This window comes from Tribolium castaneum, chromosome 2, assembly GCF_031307605.1.
Source record: "Tribolium castaneum strain GA2 chromosome 2, icTriCast1.1, whole genome shotgun sequence".
NCBI lineage: Eukaryota > Metazoa > Arthropoda > Insecta > Coleoptera > Tenebrionidae > Tribolium > Tribolium castaneum.
The window spans coordinates 772,681-796,748 of NC_087395.1; the positions used below are offsets into that span (position 1 = coordinate 772,681).

Consider the following 24,068-nt stretch of genomic DNA (forward strand, 5'->3'; position numbering starts at 1 on the left):
AAACCTCGAGCCGCAGAAATAAAGAACTTCTTTCTCTCTTGCTTATTTTGCCAACTTTAGTGTACAAGATTCTGATACAGACACATTCAAAACACGACAACATTACGATCGTTGTTCTTAAATTTAAAAAAAAATGATAAAGAAAAAATCTTTACGTAAGAGAAAACAGTTATAATAACAAATTGCAAAACAAGAATATAATTTTTTTTTAAACTTTTATTGTTTGATTAAAATTTAGTCAATAGTGATTTGTCAATGCAGTTTTTTTACGTTTAAAAAATATTTGTTTGTTTTTTTCACGAGTTAAATATAAAAAAGTTAAATCCAAAATGAAATGTGTACTAAGTTTTATGTAGTCGCTTTCCAAGAGCGGGTGGAAAAATCGACTTGTGAATACATCATCCGAGACTAACTCGTACGAGCACTTCCTAAATTATTGCAAGACCCAGGCTAGCTATCTTTCGAGAACCGGAATCATAAACACGTAATAAATTTTTCAAATCTGTATGGCGAAATTTTTAATGCACTTGAATAAATGCCAAAATGACTCGAAATTGACGTGATATTCATTTCGTTTCTCAAGTCCACAAATTCACTAATATTAGTTCAGCAGATTTTACCTTCAAGCAAAAAAAATTAAAAAAAAAATTATTATATTTCTGAGTTCACAATAATTTTTAAATTCTGCTATATTTTTTTTAAAAATATTTTTAATAATAAATAAAAAACCTAATCCTTCAAAAAATTATTATTAATTTTTAAGAGAGAAAAATACAAAACACAGGTTGACGAAAATTCCAACAATTTTTGTCTGTTTTTATTGACAAAATGTTGAAACTGTCAATACCAAAAACAATTGTATAGATTTTATGTTCTCTACTCATATTTATTTAAAGTCAAGATTTCAACAACCGTTTAATTCTGATACAATTTCTGTTTATAATTTATTTTGCCAAATGTTTATGATAATGATAATGATAATGTTTTATTGATGTACATAAATACATTTTAGAAGTTATCATGATTTTTTTACATACTATTGTTTTTATTAGGCTATAATTTTTATGTATTTCATTTCCTACGATGTGTTTATTAAATGATATTCTTGTTAATTCCGAGCACAGTCTTTATTTTTTAATTTAAAACAAAGAATTTGCCTTGTAATACAAAGAGACAAATATTCAAAACTATAATAAAAATATTTAGAAAGCAAATTTCTTGTATTTTGGCGTCAAATAAAAAAAGTTATAAACAATAACTTAAAAAGTTACTGATTTCAATGTAATAAAATATTGAACGCCGTACATCGTAAAAAAATCTAATTACATAGTTGTAATATTGCCCTAATTCTAGGAATTCTAGGAATAGCAATATTGCAAAAATTTGAAAAATTCTGTTGTACTTTTTGTCTCAAATGATACAAAAGTAACTATATTATTGTATAACTAATTAGTGTGCAAATTGAACTTAAAGTAAGGCACAGAATTCGAATTTTTGTTACGAGTCATTTAAAAAAAATCCTTCACAAATCAATTTAATTTTTTTTACTGCTACAATTTGACACAATTTTGACGCCCTGCATTTTTGAGTAATGTGATGTCATTTTTATTTTTTTATAACAATTGTTATTTTCCATTAGTGTTTTACATAGTTTACGTATTAAAAAAATAATGAGAAAAAAATAAAAAGTAGAAAACAAAAAAGAAGAAAACTAAAGAAAAAAGTTATAAAAGTTATTGAGACTATTACACAAATAGCTTTTTTCTGGTTTCACAAAATGTTTATTGTAAAACCGAAAGTAGTTTTACAAAGAGAACTTTTATGCAACTACTTTTAGTAAATTTTTAGGAGTTGTATTGGCAGTGCTGGGCTGGGTGTCATCAGTCAAAACTGTAATTTAGTGTGTGATCTGTCTACAGCGTCAATTTGTTTTTTGATAAAGCCCGAATAATTAACAAAATTAAAAAGAAATAGTTTGAACAGATTTTGATAAGTTAAACTAAACAAAGACAAATAACAAAAATAGAAAGTAGAAAAAATAGTACATTACACTCGTTTTATAGAACTTAATTGTGGCACTCATTTTATTGGAACACTACTTTGTCGTGCTCCAAGACCATTTGTGCCATAATAGATAGTCTTATAAAACTTGTATAATCATATTTTATTTTTTCGTTCTTGGTTCATTTTACAAAAAGCGATAATTGTTTTTTTCGTTTTTTGTGTTTAAGTCTAAATGTTTCATTTCATTTTTAATGCTAATTATTAAAAAAATTGAAAAAACATCTATGACAAAAAGTTGTTCGAGCCTTTTTTCACGAGATATAGCTCTTTAAAGTAAAATCTTTAAGTTAAGTTTTTTGTTTTCATATTTTTTGACTTTAGTTAGCGGAAACGACTGCTCTTGGAACATTAAATAAATTTCAGTTGAAAAAGTCAACAATTAATATTTTTTGATGTACAAAACAATTACAAAACTTGAAAATTCGACATCATAGAAAACAAATGAAAAAAAATCGATACCGTTGCTAAGAAAAACTAATTAAAAATAAATCAAAATTAACTTACTTCAAAAAAAATGTTGACTACATTTTTGTGCTTAACTGAACGTTTTTTATCACCATACGAAGTTTGTCCGTCACTTCTCAACCACCCTGTATTTAATTGTAAATATTTTTTTAATTCATTAAATATTTTTTTAAATTTTTATAGCCATTATTTTTTAACTACTACCAAAAAAATTAAATCTACCTGTTAAGTGATTGTTCTGAAAAATTACTAATACAAAGACATAAATTTAGTGCGTTACTTTTGGATCAGCCTGTATATTTATTAAAACGTGTAAATTAGTTACTGAAGCAAAATTTTAATTAAGCTCATAATTAATGATAATAATTGTGGTAACTTGATTTTATTTATTTCTTACAAATACTCCATGTTTGAGTTGTCTAAATGTTCGTATTTTTGCTTATGATTAATTATTTGTTTAAGCTGCAGTTAATCGATGATATATTTCGAAACCACCCAGCCGTTTCAGATCCATTAGACTGGAACTACACCAGATGGTATTTTGATCTTTAAGGCAGTAACAATACATGCAGTTCAATCATTAATACATGTCACATTAGATTTTTTTTGTACAACAACTAAAGCGGAATTTTCTGGTGTTTGCAGATCCCTGCTATCGATTTAATTTACCCTTCCTTCTTCAAGCGGTATAATTATTTTTAGGACGTGTTAGGAAATTAATAACACTCCGCAATCTCTTTTATTATGATTAAATTTCATGCCCGTTCATGCTGCCTGCAAACAGGCAACTACATATTTTCCAGGTTTGTGTATATCGTCAGTATCACACATGCTTTTGCCGTTTATGTCAATAGCGCATAAATTTGGCTTAGTATCAAGAGTATCTCTATGCTGGTAGTTATCTGAAAATATTATGACTGTTATTTTAAAGGGTGATTTATGAAGTGATAAAAATTGTTTATCCTGCTGGGGTGGCTCAGCGATAAAAGATGACAACAATTGTGCTGCAGCGTGGGGATCACCTCAAATTAGTTGATTATATTTAGCACAATTGTTACGTTTCCGTGATGTTAAATGCGCACCACTGATTCCCGCTTACATCCTAATATGTAAAACGTGCTCACTAATAGATCCTTGACGAGGACCTAACACAATTACGTCACAAAATCCGTGTGACATACATACATTATATGAATAATTTACAGAGGTTTGTACATTATTAAATTAATTGGTGTAACCGTCCCCAAATTCCGACGGTTTATTGTGATAACGAGATAAAATCTACACTCAATTTTCTGTAAGAACGCACAAAGGGATACCGAATCTATTTAGTAACCGAATTACAGGGAGTCGGAAACTGTTTTTTCGAATGCGTTTACTGAAAGTTTATTTGGTATTCTGTGGTTTGTTACCACTAAATCAAACACATTAAAATTTAAAGCACAGATAAATATTTGGCTCTTCGTTTCAGCAATGACTGTATCAGATAGAAAAGAAACAGATATGCGAGTGTAAAAAACGTGTTTTTCCGTTTGCTAAAGTTAAGTAATAGCTTAAGTAACTATTGTTTCTATCTGTAAAATCGTAATAATTATAGTTACGTATCCAAGTTGTTTTAACAAATTTTAGAATGTTTCTACAGGGTGAGTCAATAGTGGGTTATTTCTGACATGTTTCACATGCGACAAAGTACTAATTGTACTTACAACGTGAATATTTTGTTTGATTTTTAAAACAATTTCAGAATCAAAATCAACTTTGTTTTTTTTTCTTTTAAATAAAAACCGTCCATAATAAAATTTTAGAAAAAACTGTCAATATGACAAAGTTGATAACGCTCAAGTCAGTATAATCGAGAATTAATTTTTAAATTCTTTAACAATTACCGATCTGGTCCGCTAGAATCAGTATTATTCGTATTATTATTAATGGTTGCATAAAAAAATCAAAAATAACCCACTATACTATTGACTTAGCCTGTACAATTCCTGATAAAATAATTACAATAATTTTTGTTCAAAACATCACTTAAGCATCTTTGGTGTTATAATAATATCAGAAATCATAAAATGTCGGTTAATTAGTATACAGTGGAATCCGCCTATAAGGAACTTCCAGAAATTACAAACTAAATTTGACTTAAAACACATTAAAATTTAAAGCACATATAAATATTTGTCTCTTCGTTTCAGCAATTACTCTATCAGATAGAGAAGAAACAGAAACAGCTTAAGTTAAGTAATAGCTTAAGTAACAGATGTTTCTAAGTGCTCAAATAAGGATAAAATCATTATACTTGTATCCAAATTATTTTAACAAATTTTAGAATGTTTCTACAGAGTGAGTCAATAGAGGGTTATTTCTGACATGTTTCAGATTCAACAAAAAGTACTAATTGTACTTACCACGTGGATACTTCGTTTGATTTTTAAAATAATAAAACAAACACCTTTGTTTTTTTTTCAAAAAAATAATCCACAATGAAATTTTAGAAAAAACTGTCAAGACAAAGTTGATAATACTCAAGTTAGTATAATCGTGGAATAATTGTGAATTTTTTGAACGATTACCGACCTGGTCAGCTATTGTTCATTGATTGCATATAAAAAATAAATCAGAAATAACTCACTAATGACTCACCCTGTACAATTCCTTATAATATTTTTTTGCTCAAAACATCACTTAAGCATCCTTGGTGCTATAATAATATCAAAAATGATAAAATATCGATTAATTAATATACAGTGGAGTCCGCTTATAGCAAACTTCCAGTTATAACAAACTAAATTTGACTTAAAAGACATTAAAATGTAAAGCACAGAAAAATATTCTTCTCTTCCTTCCAGCGATGAAAGTATCAGATAGAAAAGAAACAGATATGCAAGTGTAAAAAGCGTGTTGGAGTAATTTTCGACTTTCGTATTAAGAGGATTTTTTCGTTTGCTTAAGTTAAGTATTAGATTAAGTAACAATTGTTTCTACGTGCTCAAGTAAGGATAAAATCATAATAATTATAATTACGTATCCAAATTATTTTAACAAATATTAGAATGGTTCTACAGGGTGAGTCAATAGTGAGTTATTTCTGACATGTTTCAGATGCATCCCAAAATACTAATTGTACTTACCATGTGAATACTTCGTTTGATTTTTAAAATAATTATAAAATCAACTTTGTTTCTTTTTAAAGAGTTCACAATAATATTTTAGAAAAAACATTTAAGACAAAGTTGATAATACCTAAGTCAGTGTAATCGTGGATTAATTTTGAAATTTTTTAACAATTACCGATTTGGTCCGCTAGAATTAGTATTATTCGTATTATTATTGATGGTTGCATAAAAAAAATCAGAAATAACCCACTATACCATTGACTTAGCCTGTACAATTCCTGATAAAATAATTACAATAATTTTTGTTCAAAACATCACTTAAGCATCCTTGGTGTTATAATAATATCAGAAATCATAAAATGGCGGTTAATTAGTATACAGTGGAATCCGCCTATAAGGAACTTCCAGATATTACAAACTAAATTTGACTTAAAACACATTAAAATTTAAAGCACAGATAAATATTTGTCTCTTCGTTTCAGCTTAAGTTAAGTAATAGCTTAAGTAACAGTTGTTTCTAAGTGCTCAAATAAGGATAAAATCATTATACTTGTATGTACGTATCCAAGTTATTTTAACAAATTTTAGAATGTTTCTACAGAGTGAGTCAATAGAGGGTTATTTCTGACATGTTTCAGATTCAACAAAAAGTACTAATTGTACTTACCGTGTGGATACTTCGTTTGATTTTTAAAATAATAAAACAAACAACTTTGTTTTTTTTTTCAAAAAAATAATCCACAATAAAATTTTAGAAAAAACTGTCAAGACAAAGTTGATGATACTCAAGTTAGTATAATCGTGGATTAATTGTGAGTTTTTTTAACGATTACCGATCTGGTCAGCTATTGTTCATTGGTTGCATATAAAATATAAATCAGAAATAATCCACTAATGACTCACCCTGTACAATTCCTTATAATATTTTTTGCTCAAAACATCACTTAAGCATCCTTGGTGCTATAATAATATCAGAAATGATAAAATATCGATTAATTAATATACAGTGGAGTCCGCTTGTAGCAAACTTCCAGATATAACAAACTAAATTTGACTTAAAAGACATTAAAATGTAAAGCACAGAAAAATATTCTTCTCTTCCTTCCAGCGATAAAAGTATCATGAAAGTATCAGATAGAAAAGAAACAGATATGCAAGTGTAAAAAGCGTGTTGGAGTAATTTTCGACTTTCGTATTAAGACGATTTTTTCGGTTGCTTAAGTATTAGATTAAGTAACAATTGTTTCTACGTGCTCAAGTAAGGATAAAATCATAATAATTATAATTACGTATCCAAATTATTTTAACAAATATTAGAATGTTTCTACAGGGTGAGTCAATAGTGAGTTATTTCTGCCATGTTTCAGATGCATCCCAAAATACTAATTGTACTTACCATGTGAATACTTCGTTTGATTTTTAAAATAATTATAAAATCAACTTTGTTTCTTTTTAAAGAGTTCACAATAATATTTTAGAAAAAACATTTAAGACAAAGTTGATAATACCTAAGTGAGTGTAATCGTGGATTAATTTTGAAATTTTTTAATGATTACCGATGTTGGTCAGCTATTCGTATTATTATTATTGGTTGCATATAAAAGATATCGGAAATAACCTACTATTGACTCACCCTGTACAATTCCTTATAAATAATTACAATAATTTTTGTTCAAAACATCACTTAAGCATCCTTGGTGTTATAATAATATCAGAAATCATAAAATGGCGGTTAATTAACATACAGTGGAGTCCGCTTGTAACGGACTTCCAAATATTACAAACTGAATTTGACTTAAAACACATTAAAATTTTAAGCACACCAAAATATTTGTCACATCGTTCCAGCAATGGGGGTATATAGTAGAAAAGAAACAGATATGCTAGTGTAAAAACTGTGTTGTAGTAACTTTCGACTATAGACCAATTTTCCGTTTGCTTAAGTTAAATATTAGATTAAGTAACAATTGTTTCTTCGTGCTTAAATAAGGGTAAAATCATAATAATTATAATTACCTTTGCAAGCTATTTTAACAAATTTCAGAATGTTTATACAGGGTGAGTCAATAGTTTGTTATTTCTGACATGTCCTCAGATGCAACCAAAAATACTAATTGGACTTACCACGTAAATACTTCGTGTGATTTTTAAAACAATAATGATATAAACCTCCTTTTTCAAAAAAATTGTTCATAATTTTAAAATGACATTTGTGCCCTTGAAAAATTTTTGACGGAAAAAAATTGTTTTTGGTTGTTTAGGGCAGAGATGTAATTAAAGTTTATACGTTAAGCGACGTTTTGATTTTAATTAAATCATCATCAGGCTGCACTATTGATAGGTCTTGCTTGAAGATGATATTTCTTTAGTTCCTAATGAAATTTAATCAAAAACTGTCAAGACAAAATTGACAATACTCAAGTCAATGTAATCGTGGATTAGTTTTGAAATTGTTTAATGATTACTGATCTGGTCAGCGGAATCAGTATTATTTGTATTATTATTGGTTGGATATACACTATTGACTCACCCTGTACAATTCCTTATAAATTAATTATATATATTATTTTTGTTGTTTAATTATACTTTTAATATATGTTGAAAAGTTACACTGTAGGTAAAGTCTGTATCTCTACAATCAGGATGAGAAACTCAACGAACAATTTTATTATAATCAACATTTTCTGATGTTTGGACATAAAATTTTAATATTTATTAATTTATTTATTTTTGTAAAAATCAAAACCTATAAAATTAGTATTAAAAATAAAAATTAAGCTACTGTCAAACTTCAACTGTAAATTTAAGTCTAGAATGAATTGTATTAAAGAATAATAAACATATCTAAAATAAATAGTAATATAAAAAATATTGTAAAAACAGTAGTCCGCTGCTCATATAAACGACAATAAATTAGAAACAATCTTAAGCATTTAAAAAGAAAAAAAAGTTACTGTAATACATATAATTTTGCCATTCCTACTGACTGCGCCAATTAAATTTTTTAAAACAAAATTCGGTTAAATCTTATAATAACACAATGTACTAAATTACTAAATTTACTAAATACCAAAAATTGTATTGCATCTTCACTGTACAGGGCGCTGCATTTTGGATATCCGAATAGGGAATCTCCGAAACTAGGAGATTTAGAGAAAAACGAGTGACACATTCATGGGTCCGTTTTTTGAGAGAATAATTTTGGTCAAAACCGCATTTCGCTATCGTCTTTTGTTTTCGACATAATCAAAAATTGACATTTTAGTGAAATATTAAAAAATTTATATCTTCCATATTATAAAAGATACACATTTGAAACACAGACATTATAGAGGCACTTTTTTACAGAGAATTTTATAATGTTATCAGCGATTTTTTTTAATCATTTGTTTAGCTGTAATAACATAAAGTTGTAATTTTTTAAATCAGAATCATAGTTGGCTATGACATTTGCGAAAAGCTTATTTTTTTCTGAACTCAAAACAATATAAATACAGCGTGCTCAAAAACTGGCGCACCAACTCAATGGTGTGTGGTAGAGAACTGGTTACATATAAAAGTAAAAATAGTAAAAAAATTCTTTGTATTAAAGTTATTGATAAATAACGGATTTTAGATAAATGATATGTGGCAACGTTGTCTAACAGTCATGATCGCAACAGAATTGTCCAGCGCAGCCTCATCCTCAAGATAACTTACAGGTAGTTTCACTTGTATCTAGGAATGACCACAAATTTTAAAGAACTCTGTGTTACCGACTCCTACTGGGCTCTATCCAATCCTCTGCTGCTAATGTCATTCGTTTCCTTGTGCTTGGAAATTGACCACGCGTTGCTAATTTTCGTTCGGTTTCCCCTTATAAAAGGTAAAATATCGTTCAATTTCTTACTCTCCTAATTGCTTTAGGTCTATTTTTACAGTCATAGACATTAGGTTGCAGTAAGTACTCGGTTTATAGATATAGGTACTGGAAAAATTTGGAGGTTAGATCACGTTATGCAATCATAGTGTGAAAATGGGAAAATCGCACAGATCTTCCTCTCGATCTAGTTCTGTCTCCAGCACGGACGCTCATAGACGAAGCCATCGAGACAAATCCGACCTCGAAAGGCGTTTACGCCATTTGGAACGGAAAGTCCGCAAATCTCGTCACGCCCGGAAACATCACACCAGGCGTAGTCGTTCCACATCTCTTTCTCCACGTCATACACATGAACGTGGGGAAAGAACAAGTCCTCTTCACAGCAGCAAGGAGTCAGAAGGGTTTGATCGCGGCACATTTTCTCGATGCCCGACCCCTATTTCTCTGCCAACCAACGGTGGCGAGCCTGATGTACTTGTTTGCTTGGAACCCGACCTCGAAAAAGAGGTTTTAGCCTTGTTAGGGGATGACCCATCAGAAAAATCTGAGGAGATTCACCTTCATGAAGCACTAACTGTGCGTTGGAACTATAACCTCACACGAGGTTTGGATGCTCAGGTAAAAACAGCATTATTGGGGAAATACCAAACACCAATCAATTGCGAATTACTCAAAGCACCAGAAATTCTACCTGCATTAGCCGATATACAAATCAAGAAGGATAAGTATCAACGTTTAGGTCAATCTCAATTGGGCGTGGGTCTCACCTCACTAGGTGAAGCTTTGACCCTTCTTCTGAAGGAGAGTGGTTCCCGAAATGAGGAATTATTGAAATTATTAATAGATTCCGGAAAAATTTTGACAGATCTTTTCTTTAATATGTCCCGATCTAGAAGAGCCAACATTGCTCAAAATCTTAATAAGTCTATGAAGGACATAATCCAGAAAGATACACCAGGTCACTTTCTGTTTGGAGAGGACTTAAGTGAACGCATTAAATCTGCAAAGACTTTACAAAAGTCAAGTCAGGACCTCAAAGCGGTACCAGATAAATTAATAGTAAAAACCCCTAAAATCAGTCAAAAAAGAGGGGGGGGGGAGGAACAACTAATTACCCATCCACCTCCAGGTCTTTAAACTCGAGGAGCTCGTTTCGGTCAACGAGGGACCTGAAACAAAAAGGGCGAGATCCTCGACCGTATCAGAGTTACAAAAATTACCGGAGTCGCAGTCCCTCACGCTCCAACAAACGTTAGAGGTAATAGCAGGTAGATTGTCATACTTCAGGACTGAATGGCGAAAAATCACTAATAATCACAAAGTTCTTGAATGGGTTAAATCTTTTAAAATCCATTTTGTAGTCGAGCCAATTCAGAATCGACCACCATCTCCTGCGAAATTAAACAAGGAGGAAATGGATGCAATGTCGGTTTCCATAGATGCACTTTTAGGTGAAGGAGTGATTCGTAAGTGTCACCCTTGCACTGACCAATTTATATCAAATTATTTCTTGGTCAAAAAATCGAATGGCAAGAACCGCTTTATCTTGAATTTAAAAAATTTAAATAAACACCTGGATCCTTTCCATTTTAAGATGGAGGATATGCGAACAGTTACCAAACTCATAAAAAAGAACTGGGTCATGACATCCATTGATTTGAAAAATGCTTATTTTCTTATTTCTATTGACGAAAACTCTAGGAAATATCTTAGGTTTGAATTTAGAAATCACCTATTTGAGTTTGTGTGCATGCCCTTTGCATTGTCGATTGCTCCCTATGTTTTCACAAAAATTATCAAACCAGTTGTAAACTGGTTACGTATGGAGGGAGTTTTTTGTGTGAACTATTTAGACGATTTTTTAATTTTATCAGAAAACTATAAAGTTGGTCTAAGAAATACTCACCTAGTATTATCTTTACTAAAATCTCTAGGATTCATTATTAATGTAAAGTTGTATAATACCAAACACAAATTGCAAATTTCTAGGTTTTTTGTTTAACTCAAGTGAACTAACAGTAGAATTACCGCATGACAAGAAGCAAGCTATTGTACAGACAATTTTACAGATTAAAGTTTGTAAGAAATTAAAATTAGGAAAATGGCTCAACTTTTAGGTACTTTAACATCTGCTTGTCCGGCAGTGACGTATGGCTGGTTATACACCAAACATCTCGAACGGGATAAATTCCTTGCCTTAAGCAACTCTAAGGGCAACTATGAATCATATATGCAGCTTTCCATCCAGTCTTTGAAGGATCTCGATTGGTGGACTAACACGATTCCTTCATCTAAGAACAGAATAAGGAATGATGAATTTCATTTAGAAATATTTACGGATAGTTCTTTGACAGGGTGGGGAGCACACTGTAAGGGCACATCTGCTAGTGGCAACTGGCCAATGGACTTACAGCGGGAACATATTAATTTTTTATAACTTTTAGCAATCTTTCATGGACTAAGATGTTTTGCGAGAAATTGTTCGAATCTGAATATTCTTATTCGTACTGATAACACTACAGCTTTGTCGTATATAAATAAAATGGGTAGTGTACAATATCCAAAATTAAGTTCTCTTGCTCGTGACATTTGGCAGTGATGCAAACATCGTAACTTATGGTTACACGCCTCGTACATTCGTTCAGAATGTAATGATATAGCAGACAAGGAATCTCGAAAGTTGCCTGTAGAAACAGAGTGGTCGCTATCACAAGAGGCATTTACCAAAGTGGTAAATAAATTTGGTCAACCTGAAATTGATCTATTTGCTTCCTTTTATAACACCAAATGTGACACATATGTGTCTTGGAAACACATTGCAACTGATTCGTTTACTATTTCTTGGAGTGATTATTACTTTTATGCTTTTCCGCCATTCAGTCTCATTTTAAGAGTTTTAAACAAAAATCATGTGATAAAGCAGTGGGGATAGTAATTGTTCCCAAATGGTCATCGCAGCCGTGGTATCCCTTACTATCTAAATTGCTGGTTCAAGCTCTTTTAAATTTAGAAGCAAATCCTCATCTACTTTCTTCTCCTTATAGTTACGAACAACACCCTCTGAGGCTTACTCTGGTTGCCACACTTTTGTCAGGGAAGTTTTTTCTCAGAAGAAAAATACCCGAACAATCAATCCTCATAATGTTGCAGTCTTTGTCGACCGGGACTTTAAAGCAGTATGACTGCACATACAGCAGCTGGTGGCTTTTCTGTTCAAAGTTCAATCTATGTCCTTATACTGCTACTTCCAATGAGGTACTACAATTTTTGCAGGACATATTTACCTCAAAAAATTATAGTTATGGGACGTTTAATTCCCATCGCTCAGCTTTATCTTTAATCATTCCTGATATTGGAACTAATATTTACATAAAACGATTTTTGAAGGGGATAGCGCGACTTCGCCCGGTACGTCGCAAATACGACTTTACTTGGGATCCCAGTAAGGTCTTAGATTTTTTGAATAACTTGTTTCCTAAGACCAACCTTTCATTGCAAAAACTCACGTACAAATTGATCACGCTGTTAGCACTGATCACTGGACATCGTGTTCAAACACTATCCTTGATTAAATTATCAAATATTCTTAAGATGGATACCAAAATTCAGATCCGAATAACAGAAAACATTAAAACGTCTTTACTGACAAAAAACGAACCGTGCCTTCAAATCCCTTTCTTTAACGAACAACCTGGAGTTTGTGCTGCTCTAACCTTATCAGACTATATCCAGAGGACTGCTCAGATTCGTAAAGATGTTGACTCTCTGTTCCTGACAATAAAATCACCTCATAAAGCAGCTAATAAACAAACATTAAGTAAATGGATAAAAACCACATTATCTATGGCTGGAATTAATACTAGTATTTTCTCAGCTCATTCAACTAGACATGCGTCATCATCTGCAGCTTTACGCAAAGGCATTTCATTGGATGTAATCCATAAGACTGCAGATTGGTCCGAAAAGTCACAAACTTTTGCCAAAACCTACAATCTGCCTCTAGCTGCAGAGACCGATTTTCCCAAGGCAATTATGCAATGAGTCATGTGCCTTTTTTCCTTTTCGTTATTAAAAGAATATATGTTTTGTTTATCTTTAATTTTACAATGTAGACGCTCAAATAAACTTTTGATGTTATTGGGCCCCTTTTCTACGTTGTCACAACCTTTCTCTTTAAACTTCTACCTGTAAGTTATCTTGAGGATGAGGCTGCGCTGGACAATTAAACAGTCAAACGAGAACTTACCGAAGTTCGACTATAATTGTCCTAGCAGCCTCATCCGAAGAGATAACTCCCACCCATCCCAAATTTGAAACCCCGTATATAGGTCGGTTGTGACTTGTTCTTCCAACTTAATGACATTAGCAGCAGAGGATTGGATAGAGCCCAGTAGGAGTCGGTAACACAGAGTTCTTTAAAATTTGTGGTCATTCCTAGATACAAGTGAAACTACCTGTAAGTTATCTCTTCGGATGAGGCTGCTAGGACAATTATAGTCGAACTTCGGTAAGTTCTCGTTTGACTGTTTAATTTGATCAACAATAAAAATAAATTATTTTTGAAACGGTTTCCTAGGAAATAGTTCCCAGCGTTGCCACATCTACAAACTCTGATTTTTTGGATGAATTTAATTTTTTCTAAATTAAAAAAACTGCTAAAATCTGATAGTAAATTTAAAAATAATTACTCATCGTTTTGTTACGGAACGATTACCTGGTATGAAACATAAAAATATAAACAAATAATGAAAACTGAAGAAGTTAACACAATAAGTTTGTAGCTCCAGATTTTTTGAAATATGACTTCAGGAATTTTTTCAACATTTTTTCCGTAACCTGCACTTGCTTCTCAATAACGTACCACTGAGTTGGTGCGCCAATTTTTGAGCACCCTGTATAGTTTGATTTTTTATATATTTTTGATAAAAAATATATTTAAAATATTTGAAAGTAGTTTTCCATTTCACATAAAAGGTGTAAATAATCTAGAAATTATGTAAACGGTTATTAAAGTAAAAAATGTGAAATTATAAAAATAAGCTGTGTAAAGATATGTTCAATTGAACAAATATAAGAGCGTCGCAAATTTTAATTACATAAGAAATGTGCAGAAAATTGCAAATGATGTGTCACTACCATTTGATGACACATTTTTATGATTTAGTGAAGGTCAATGAAGGTGACGTTGATAATGTTGTGTATTTTTTTTACCGCAGATGAAATTTGGTTTTGGTGTTTGTATTGACATCTTTTTCTAAAATAAAATTTTATTGATACGCAATCATACAATTAATAAGATATTTCTTCTTCCGACATTTCATGTTTAAAATTGGAAAATAGAATAACAACGTGAGCTTGTCATTTTAAATATAAAAACCAATAATTTTTATTAATTGCAAAAATTTGATCTAATAAAAATTCATTATTTATTAATTTATTAATTACGGTTTAAGAAACCATTAAATTATAAATACTTGTTGCGTAATACAATTTTTATAGCTTCAATTAAAAATCCAAAATTTTTTCATAGCCTACTATAAAGAAAAAGCAAAATGTTTTGTTTTTTCTAAAATATTTAAAATTAATGTATTACACAAATAGCACATATCAAATCAGAAAAAATCAACTTTTCGAAAATGTCATTGCCAACTATGATTCCTATTTAAAAAAAATACAACTTTATGTTATTACAATTAAACGAATGGTTGAAAAAAATCGCTGATAACATTATTAGATTTTCCAAAAAAAATGTCTTATAATGTCTTTGTTTCAAATGTGTATCTTTTATAATAAGAAAGTTATGATTTTTTTAAGATTCTGCTAAGATATCAACTTTTATTTATAAGTCGAAAACAAAAAACGATAGCGAGTTGCGGTTTTGACTAAAATTGTTTTCTCAAAAAACGGACCCGAGAATGTGTCACTCGTTTTTCTCTAAACCTCTTAATTTCGAAGATCCTGTATTCGGACATCCAAATGCAGCACCCTATACAAAAAATACGTTTTTGGTTTTATTTTTGTTTTTAAGTATTTTTTCTACTTGAAAATTAGGATGGCAAGATCGATTATTATAAGAATCTCCCCTCGTACATAAATAAAAAAAATACATGTTGTAATGGAATCATTCTTTCTCGACTTGTCAAAAGTTTGAATGTCTGCTTTATAGTCCCGAATGTAGCAAATAACCGTAAAATTAAAACGACATAAAAACGTAATAAAAAGGACTTTGATGTTTTTCCAATTCAGATGATTTCCACAAGTTGGGCTGTATTTTTTGTCAAGTGGATCACCGGTGTTTAACTTTAACAAAAGCTAATAAGCGAGAGTGGTTTACAACGACAAAGAGTGCAAAAAATCATTTCCTCCTAAACGAGTTTTGTTCATACTCGTTTTACAATTTAATAATAATTTTATTTAAAAAAAAAACAAATTATGAAGTGTTCAAGCGAGCAATTGATCCACCTACACCTACGTAATGTATGTAAGCGTGGGTACGGAGCAATTTCGATACAAAACACCTATTTCCACCTAATGAGCATAAATGCTCCTTTTCAAAGCATTGAGGTGGAAAAATTGTTACGTGAATTCGTGGATTTCAAGTCGCGAAAAACTTTGTTTAAAAGAAAATTAAATTATACGAGAAATTCACAAATTTGAGTTAGTGGCATTACAGAGCGAAGCACTATATTTTGATTCAATTGTCGTCAGAGAATGCGAAAGCACTCAGATATTAGTAATAACGAAACAGCAGCACCAGCTTCATAATTAATTATTTCGTTTCATTAAACTATTTCAAGCTAATTAGCGTCGAGTTGCCAAAATGAATTTGATTAATAATTATAAAATTAAACCGGTTTTATTCCTACATAAGAATTTCCCAAGGGAAGCCCCCAACTGCTGATTTCGGGACTCATTTTATTCTTGTTTACAACGAATGGACCGACATATTTTTATATCGACCAAACGAAAAAACTATATTAGATCCGTTCTGGAAAATCTTAAGGGAACAAACGCAATCTGATGGTGAGCTTGGATACGAAATTATACCGAAAAAATCTCATTTGGAGCTGGACGATTACCGCCAGTGGCGTGCATTTAAAAGGGGCACAAAAAGTAAGTAATTAAGTAAAGCAGTGTTTAACTATTCAGGTTAAAACAATCAAATTACTAATTTGTATGCCAAAATATCGTTCCTGGTCAGGTCAGGATTAAACCAAGTTTATTTATTGAAATATTCAATGATAAAAAGCAAAAGTTTTTTAATCGTTTTATTGTATTAGTCTACATTCATTTTGTTTTTGTTAAAACTAGTTAAAAAGTTACCAAATCTTATTGAAATTGATAAATCCAGTTATTTGTTTTTGAAGCTGCAACTTATTTCTTTTGTTTAATAATATTGTCATCATGCCTAAAAGTGCTTGTTTTACTCAATTTTGTTTATTTTTAGCAAACTTTTGTCCAGAATAAACTAAAAAATAACACAATTTACCTGAAAAGGTAAATGGGGTTATGCTTTTTTAAGCTTCAAAAAAATGTAAGAAAACATTAAAAAAAATTTTTTAACGTCCAGATTAGTGCATTAAGTTAAGTGTTTTGACTCCAAATTCTTCCAAAGTTTTTATTCTAGCAGTTTTTTTTAAATTTATGACATAAAACTAGGAATTCTTGGAAAACTGGGCTTTTACTTCACCACTTTAAAGAGAAAAATTTAAAGTTAAATCTGTACCGATTATTTAGCGTATTGCAAAATAAAGAATTTAACATACAAGTTAGTAAAAATTCAATAACTTGAAAATGTTAAATGAAACAATCTATTTTTTGTTTTTGTATCTCAAAATTTATAAAACTGGCTATCTAAAAATATGATGTTATTTGCCAAAAAATAATAAAAAAAAATTTAAAGGTTAATTTCAACAACAATATACATTATTCATGGGCATGTTATCACAGTTAACCATTTAAAATTATTACGTTATTTAATTCGCAACAAACTTCTTTATTTTTATCTTTGTCATTGCAAATTTTAAGAAATATTTGTTAAAACATGATTTTGTTTTTAAGTGGTAAAGGTTTTATTTTCCCGAATTTTTAGTTTTCATGTACTAAATATTTTAAAAATAATTTTTTTATTTTTTATTTTTTGTGTAAAAAATCAAATTATTCTAAAAACTCAGCAAAATAATTCAGTAACAATTTAAAAGCGTTATGAGTGTTAAAATCTACATTAAAAAATACAAAAATATATGGTAGCAAATCTGGGAAAGTCACTCGCTTTTGTAAAAAAGGTAATTTTTGTATCATTTACTGAAAGTCAACAGTTGACTTTTCCAAATTGAGTAAATTTTGTGTATTTTGCATTTTTAACGACGTTTTGGAGATAAAAACTAAGTTTAAAAAATTGCTTAAAGTAGGTGAAAATTAAGTATTTCAACCACTTTTCATCAGAAAATTCATTTATTGTACGAGGAAATTTTACAATAATACATTTTATTCAAAAATAATGTTATTTCTGCCTTCTTGGAGCTTTTAAAAATGTTTAAAAAATAAAATCGCAAAATCGCAAAGAAATACAAAAAAAAATCCTCTACTCAAATCTAAAATTAGCATGTTTTTATATATTTTGTAAAAACATTTACGTATATTTGGATAAAAATCACCGAATGTGTTAGAAATTGAAATTGTTTTTGATTTTTTAGGTCGACCAATTTATTTTTTCAGAACTTGTCAAAACACACCTAATAACGACAAAATAAATAAAAATGGGTGTTAGCTTCTTTCCATCTAACTCGATTTTTAGTAAAACTTTGTAAAAAAAAGCCAAAGAAACAGCATTTTGTCGAAGATCATGTTCTACTTTTGATCTAAGAAACTACTGAAATATCGCCAAATTACATGATTTTACTCTTATTTTGAATAGTTAAGGTTTTTACCTCGAATAATTTTGCTCAAATTGCCCAAAAAAATCAAATGTCACACTTAAAAATTTGGATATTTTTCATAACTTTGTCATTTTGTCATTTCTGCTTTTCTTGAACTTTTAGGCGCATTTTATAGCTAAAACCAAAGTTATTTTAATACATTTACTTAAAATTAGACTGATTTATTCACAAGAACATGTCAAAACAAACCTAAAAAATAAAAAAAAATATGTTGGTTTCGCTCCTTTTGAGCACAATTTTGTCACAATAAAAGAAAAAGACACGCCATTGTATCGAAAATCATTTTAAAGTCCTTGAAATAGAACAAGTGTATTAAAGACCAGTTATCCACGAATACTTTACGTTCTTTCTTTTAACACTCTGCAGCTATTTTTAAATAAGCAAAATTGATTACCAATAAAAAAGTATATTAGATGCGAAAATGAAAAATGGGGTGTTCTACTTAAAAGTTATTCAACTTGCAACAAGCTTTTTCATTATTTTTATCTTCGAGATTGCAGTCAGTTAGTTAAGGAAAATGTATGGATAAAGTTTGAACTTTCTTCTTTAATTTTTATAAGATATTTTCTTCAAATTATTATGCCAAATCGATCAACAAAAAATATTCCGAGCAAATCTTTAGCATTAATTTCAACTTATAGTCAAAATTTTTTCAATTACTGCATGTTTTTTGTAATCAAGTGTAATAGTTAGCAGACTATTATAATGGTTACGTTTCTGCAGCCTCACTCAGAAATTTTTACAAAATACGGCGCTTGATCATTAGGTAATATTTTACAGTTGACTCGACAAACTGACATGAGATATAGGTTTAATATATTTTTTAATAAATTTAGCAATTATAAAACAAATTGATTCTTTTAGGGCCTACACAGAAACTTTTTAACTGTCATGGATTTTTTATCTGTCATAAATTTTGACGTATGTCAATTTTTTTGTTTACATTTTTTTGCAAGATTTTATCAAAAATATTACATTCCTTGAACCTTTTGCGATAAGTGAATATTTTTTTACATTCATAACTAAACGTTTGAAAAGTTTTCCAAATTTTTCAAAATTAGCAACTGTCAAAATTCATAAATAGTATGATTTTTTTCAAAATGGTTTTCAAAAAACTGCTATAACTCAGTTTTTTCAAATAAAATGACACCATTTTCTTAACGGCATTTAAAAGAACTTTTGTCAATACGTCCTATACCTTATCTCTACAGTTTTTGAAAAAATCACAAAAACGGATTTTACTTAAAAATTTTCATAGTCAAGTAGACCTTGTGAAATGATCAGCAACTGCTAAACTTTAATACTTTATTTAATTTTTAGCTGGTTCATTATCGAATAAGCAGTAAAACAATCATATTTTATTATAGTTTTTTATAATTTAGTGAATTATGTAAAATTAATCAGTCAGTCTGCCATCGAATTTTGAACTTCTTGAATGAAAATGGTGAACAAATAGAATATTTTTTTAGTTGATAGCACAATTTTATCGCATTTTTCACAGTTTACGTAATTAAAAATGAAAATAATGGGCCAAAATTCAGTTTTTTGCGATTATTTCAAAAACTGTAAGAGGTAGATGTAGAAGATGATAATAAAAGTCTGCGTAAAAATGTTTTTTGATTGCCATTGAAAAAAAAAAACAGGATCATCCCATTTGAAAAAACTGATTTATAATCATTTTTTAATGATCATTTTCAAAAAATCATAGTAGACTTGCAATTTGACAACTGACAATCCTAAAGCCTTGAAAAGGCCCCTTAAACCTACCAAATACAAATAGAATTATTCACTTATTTTAAAAGGTGTGATGTTTTAGATAAACCCCAGCAGTTTTATCAAATAATATATTTTTTTTTAATTCTAAGTTTACAATAGTTTAGCTTTACAGAAAATTTGGAAAAATGTTCCGATCAAATGTACAGCATTTAACTTCGATTTTTTGTTTTCTTTTTTTTAAGAAGTTTAATAGTAATCAGAAGGTTATAGTATTTAGGTTTCTACAGCCGCACTTTTAAAAATCTTTATAAAGTAAGGCGCCTGATATTTATTGACTAATTTCTAATTAACTTTTGTAGCTTCCGTATTAGCTGTTTCAAAACTATAAAAACGCCAGCGTTGCATTTTACTGAATTATTATTTGAAATAAGATAAAACTGCAAACTAGTTATTAATCATTGAACGTATAAATAACATTGGCTATTATTTTTTTGAAGTGCGCGAATAATTTATAATAGCTAATTTTGAGAGAAAATGCGACGTTGGCGTTTTTATAGTTTTGAAACAGCTAATAATTACAATTCATTTAGCAATAAACTTAAGTTGGACTTCATGTCTATTAAAATTTAAACTATTTAAACTAAAACGATTTTTTCGTGTTAAAGCTTACGTAATGCATAGATTTGAAAAGTAAGACTGTTGTGAAAAAATGTAAGATTTATTGCATCGCATAATCCTTTTCCTTGTTGAACTGGAGCCAACACCGACCTCGGAAGCTCAGTTTAGTATTGGATGAACATGGATTTATTGTTGGATTGATTTTGTTTTCTCGAGGTCGCAACCCAATTCGTTTATGTATTGAATAATTGAATGAATACCTCTAACAACACACAATGCCGACCGGTGAAGCAGAAATTGCTCAAAAAATTCACTTAAATTACAACACAAACTGTCAGGAAATTATGAAGCTTTGAAGCGATCCATTCTGGAGGAAAATTTGAATTGTAAAACTTAATCCTTCGCCAGCGAATTAAATCGGAAAATTGTGTTCGTTTGATGAAACATTTTCAAACATACTATAGAAAATATTATGTAAGATGAGGTTTTAAGAGCTCCATTTGCCGGTCGACACGTAATTAGATTTGCTAACTTGCATAAAGCCGACAAATTCGTTAAGGTAATGACGGTTTTTAAAGTCCACGCACGTGTGCCCATTGTCGTTTGAGTGGGATTTGAAAGCTTTTAGCAAGAACAAAAATATGAAAAGTGCATTCCTAATTAGCATTTTTGGGTAAACAATTTTTCGAACTCAATCAGGTGTTTGAAAATGCAATTTCGTTACTTGAGAAATAATTGGGCTCGGCACTTATGTGCCTCATTTAAATATAAATTGCATTCTCAATCTTTAATACTGTCTCTTAGATAATTCAAGTCGCTAGTTCCTTTCAGAAGAAAAATATTTCCAGATGGATATCTTGAAATCTACTTTAGCAACATATTTTTTTGCCTATTATGTGAATGGAAACGTCTTTAATAACTGCTCTTCTAAAGCAGCGAATAAAATACTTTCCCATCTAATCCACTAACTTATTTGAACATACACGAAATTCTCTAATGTTGTTTGAATCACATCTAACCGATAAGAGATAAATGTAGTGGTGTACACTAAATTCTCGAAAGCTTCTGATCGTATTGATCAACGGTTCCGTGCTTTATCTATCCATTAAATTAAGACAACATTCTAATAGCCCTATATTCCGTGTCGATTTAAAATTTATAGGGATTTACTTGCGTGATACTATTGTTAAGACCATAACCGTAATTATTTTAAGCCTATATTAAAATTATTTGTAACGTCTGTCTCTGATACAATTCCTTAAACTAATTACTTTCTTCAAAAACTGGATGATAAACTACAAAAATAAATAAACTGTCTTTTTTTAAAATTACACCCCTCCATAAATTATTTATTGACAATGACTATAATTTAAGAAATATTTACTCATTTTAATTATTTATAGACCAAGTTGGTGATGTTGCATATAACCCTCGTAATGGAAAATTGCATCAATAATAAATCATAAAAAATTATAAAATTAGATCAAAATTAATACTGATAATAAGAAAATTTTTAAACAAAGTTTGTTCTAAAGTATTGCTTAACCAGCAAGTTAAGTGGGCTGTTGTGACTAAACCCCACATTAAAGTATTGAAAGTTATTAGTTGTTTCAAAACTATAAAAACGCCAACGTCGCATTTTCTCTCAAAATTAGCTATTATAAATTATTCATGTAATAATAATAATAATAATAATAATAACTTTATTGACGCTAAGAAGCATTTACAATAACATAAGTAACGCAAAAAAAAACAATTACACTTTCATATTCATAACACAATCTGCTCTAAATCTGTACAAGGAGGAACCAAAAAAATCTATTTTGCTGGCATATTTATTTGCTTCCAAGAATAAACTATTAAGTGGTGAATTATAGGAATAATTGTGTTTATTCTTATAAACAAAAAATAATTCCGGACATCTAACATTTACCAATGATACATTATAATTAATTTTACACATTATGTCTGGTAAAACTAACTGGCTGTTAACCAATTTAAACATAAAACAAAGTTTATGTAGCGTACGCCTTTTTTCTAGGGGTATAATAGATAGATAGGATGACACATCATCTAAGCTATTCAAAATAACATTATTAGTAGACAGTTTGTATTTAGCATATTTTAGAAAACTAGTCTGCACAGCCTCTAATTGATCTGTATAAGTAATATATATAGGCGACCAAACGATGCAGCTATATTCAAGAATAGAACGGACCATAGAGTTATAGAGTATTGTGACTGACCTAATATTTCGAAAATCAGCCGTCCATCTTTTTATACACCCCAACATTTTTCTGCTTTTAGATAGGATGTAATCATAATGATATGTAAATGAAAGTTTTGTATCCAAAAATACTCCAAGATCTTTTATAAAATTAATTTCATTTAGTTCGATTGAATTTAGCATATATGAGTGTCTATTGGGATGTATTTTACGGCTAAAGCACATTGTCTTACATTTATCGGTGTTAAACTTCATGCCATTGCTTTTACACCAACCTTCAAGAGCTTTGATATCTTCTTGTAAGATCTTTATATCTTTATAAGATTTTATTACCCTATACATCTTTAGATCGTCAGCATACAATAGGTACTTAGATTTTATAACACTGCCAACATCGTTAATAAATATGTTAAAAAGTAAAGGGCCAAGTATGGAGCCCTGAGGCACACCAGAGGTTACTTTAATGACAAAAGATTTAAAGCCTTTTATTGAAACAGTTTGCGTTCGATGAGTAAGATAGTTTCTGATTAAATACTTCAAAAGATTGTACTTCAAAAGATTGATAGCCAATGTAGTATATGCTTTCAATAAGAGATCTAATCATTAATAACTATTTATCAATTTTATTTAAAAAACTAATTCAGTAAAATGCGACGTTGGTGTTTTTATATTTTTGAAACTGCTAATATAATAAAAAAAATATCTTAAAGTTGGTATTCAGCCATAATCCGTTCTGCTCAATAAAAATATTTTCAAGTGGAGGCACTTCCGGTTACACCTATGTTTCTCACTGCGTTTCAAATTTTACAGTAAATTTGTGTGTACTTCTCTTCTTTATTTGAATTTGTTATGTTTTAACAATGTCGATGTTTAAACCGATTTAGATAAATTAGATCACAATTATGAAATTTAAAAAAATGTTATTGTTCATTTTATATTTATTTATGTATATTTTTTTAATTTTAATTTTTTATTTATGTTGTTTTGTCCTTCGTTGGTTGAATATTTTGTGGTTTTAACATGTTTTGTTTATTTTCTATTATATTTTTTTTCTATTATTATTC

General features: G+C 29.7%; 2 protein-coding genes across 5 annotated transcripts in view; one reads left to right on the forward strand and one right to left on the reverse strand.

Moving 5' to 3' along the window:
• Positions 1 to 24,068, reverse strand: part of LOC656715 (metabotropic glutamate receptor 2) — a 419,913-nt gene that overhangs the window by 265,456 nt on the left and 130,389 nt on the right. The window lies entirely within an intron of this gene.
• Positions 9,322 to 13,641, forward strand: LOC103314487 (uncharacterized). Of its 3 annotated transcripts, none has more exons than XM_064355013.1 (3): positions 9,322 to 10,762; positions 12,549 to 13,321; positions 13,379 to 13,641. In XM_064355013.1, exon 1 carries the CDS (start codon positions 9,658 to 9,660, stop codon positions 10,639 to 10,641), a length of 984 nt encoding a protein of 327 aa, XP_064211083.1. In that variant the 5' UTR covers positions 9,322 to 9,657; the 3' UTR covers positions 10,642 to 10,762; positions 12,549 to 13,321; positions 13,379 to 13,641. The 3 variants fall into 3 exon arrangements, with proteins under 3 accessions (XP_064211083.1, XP_064211084.1, XP_064211082.1); XM_064355014.1 differs by having other exon boundaries at positions 12,549 to 12,759; positions 12,804 to 13,641; XM_064355012.1 differs by having other exon boundaries at positions 12,549 to 13,641.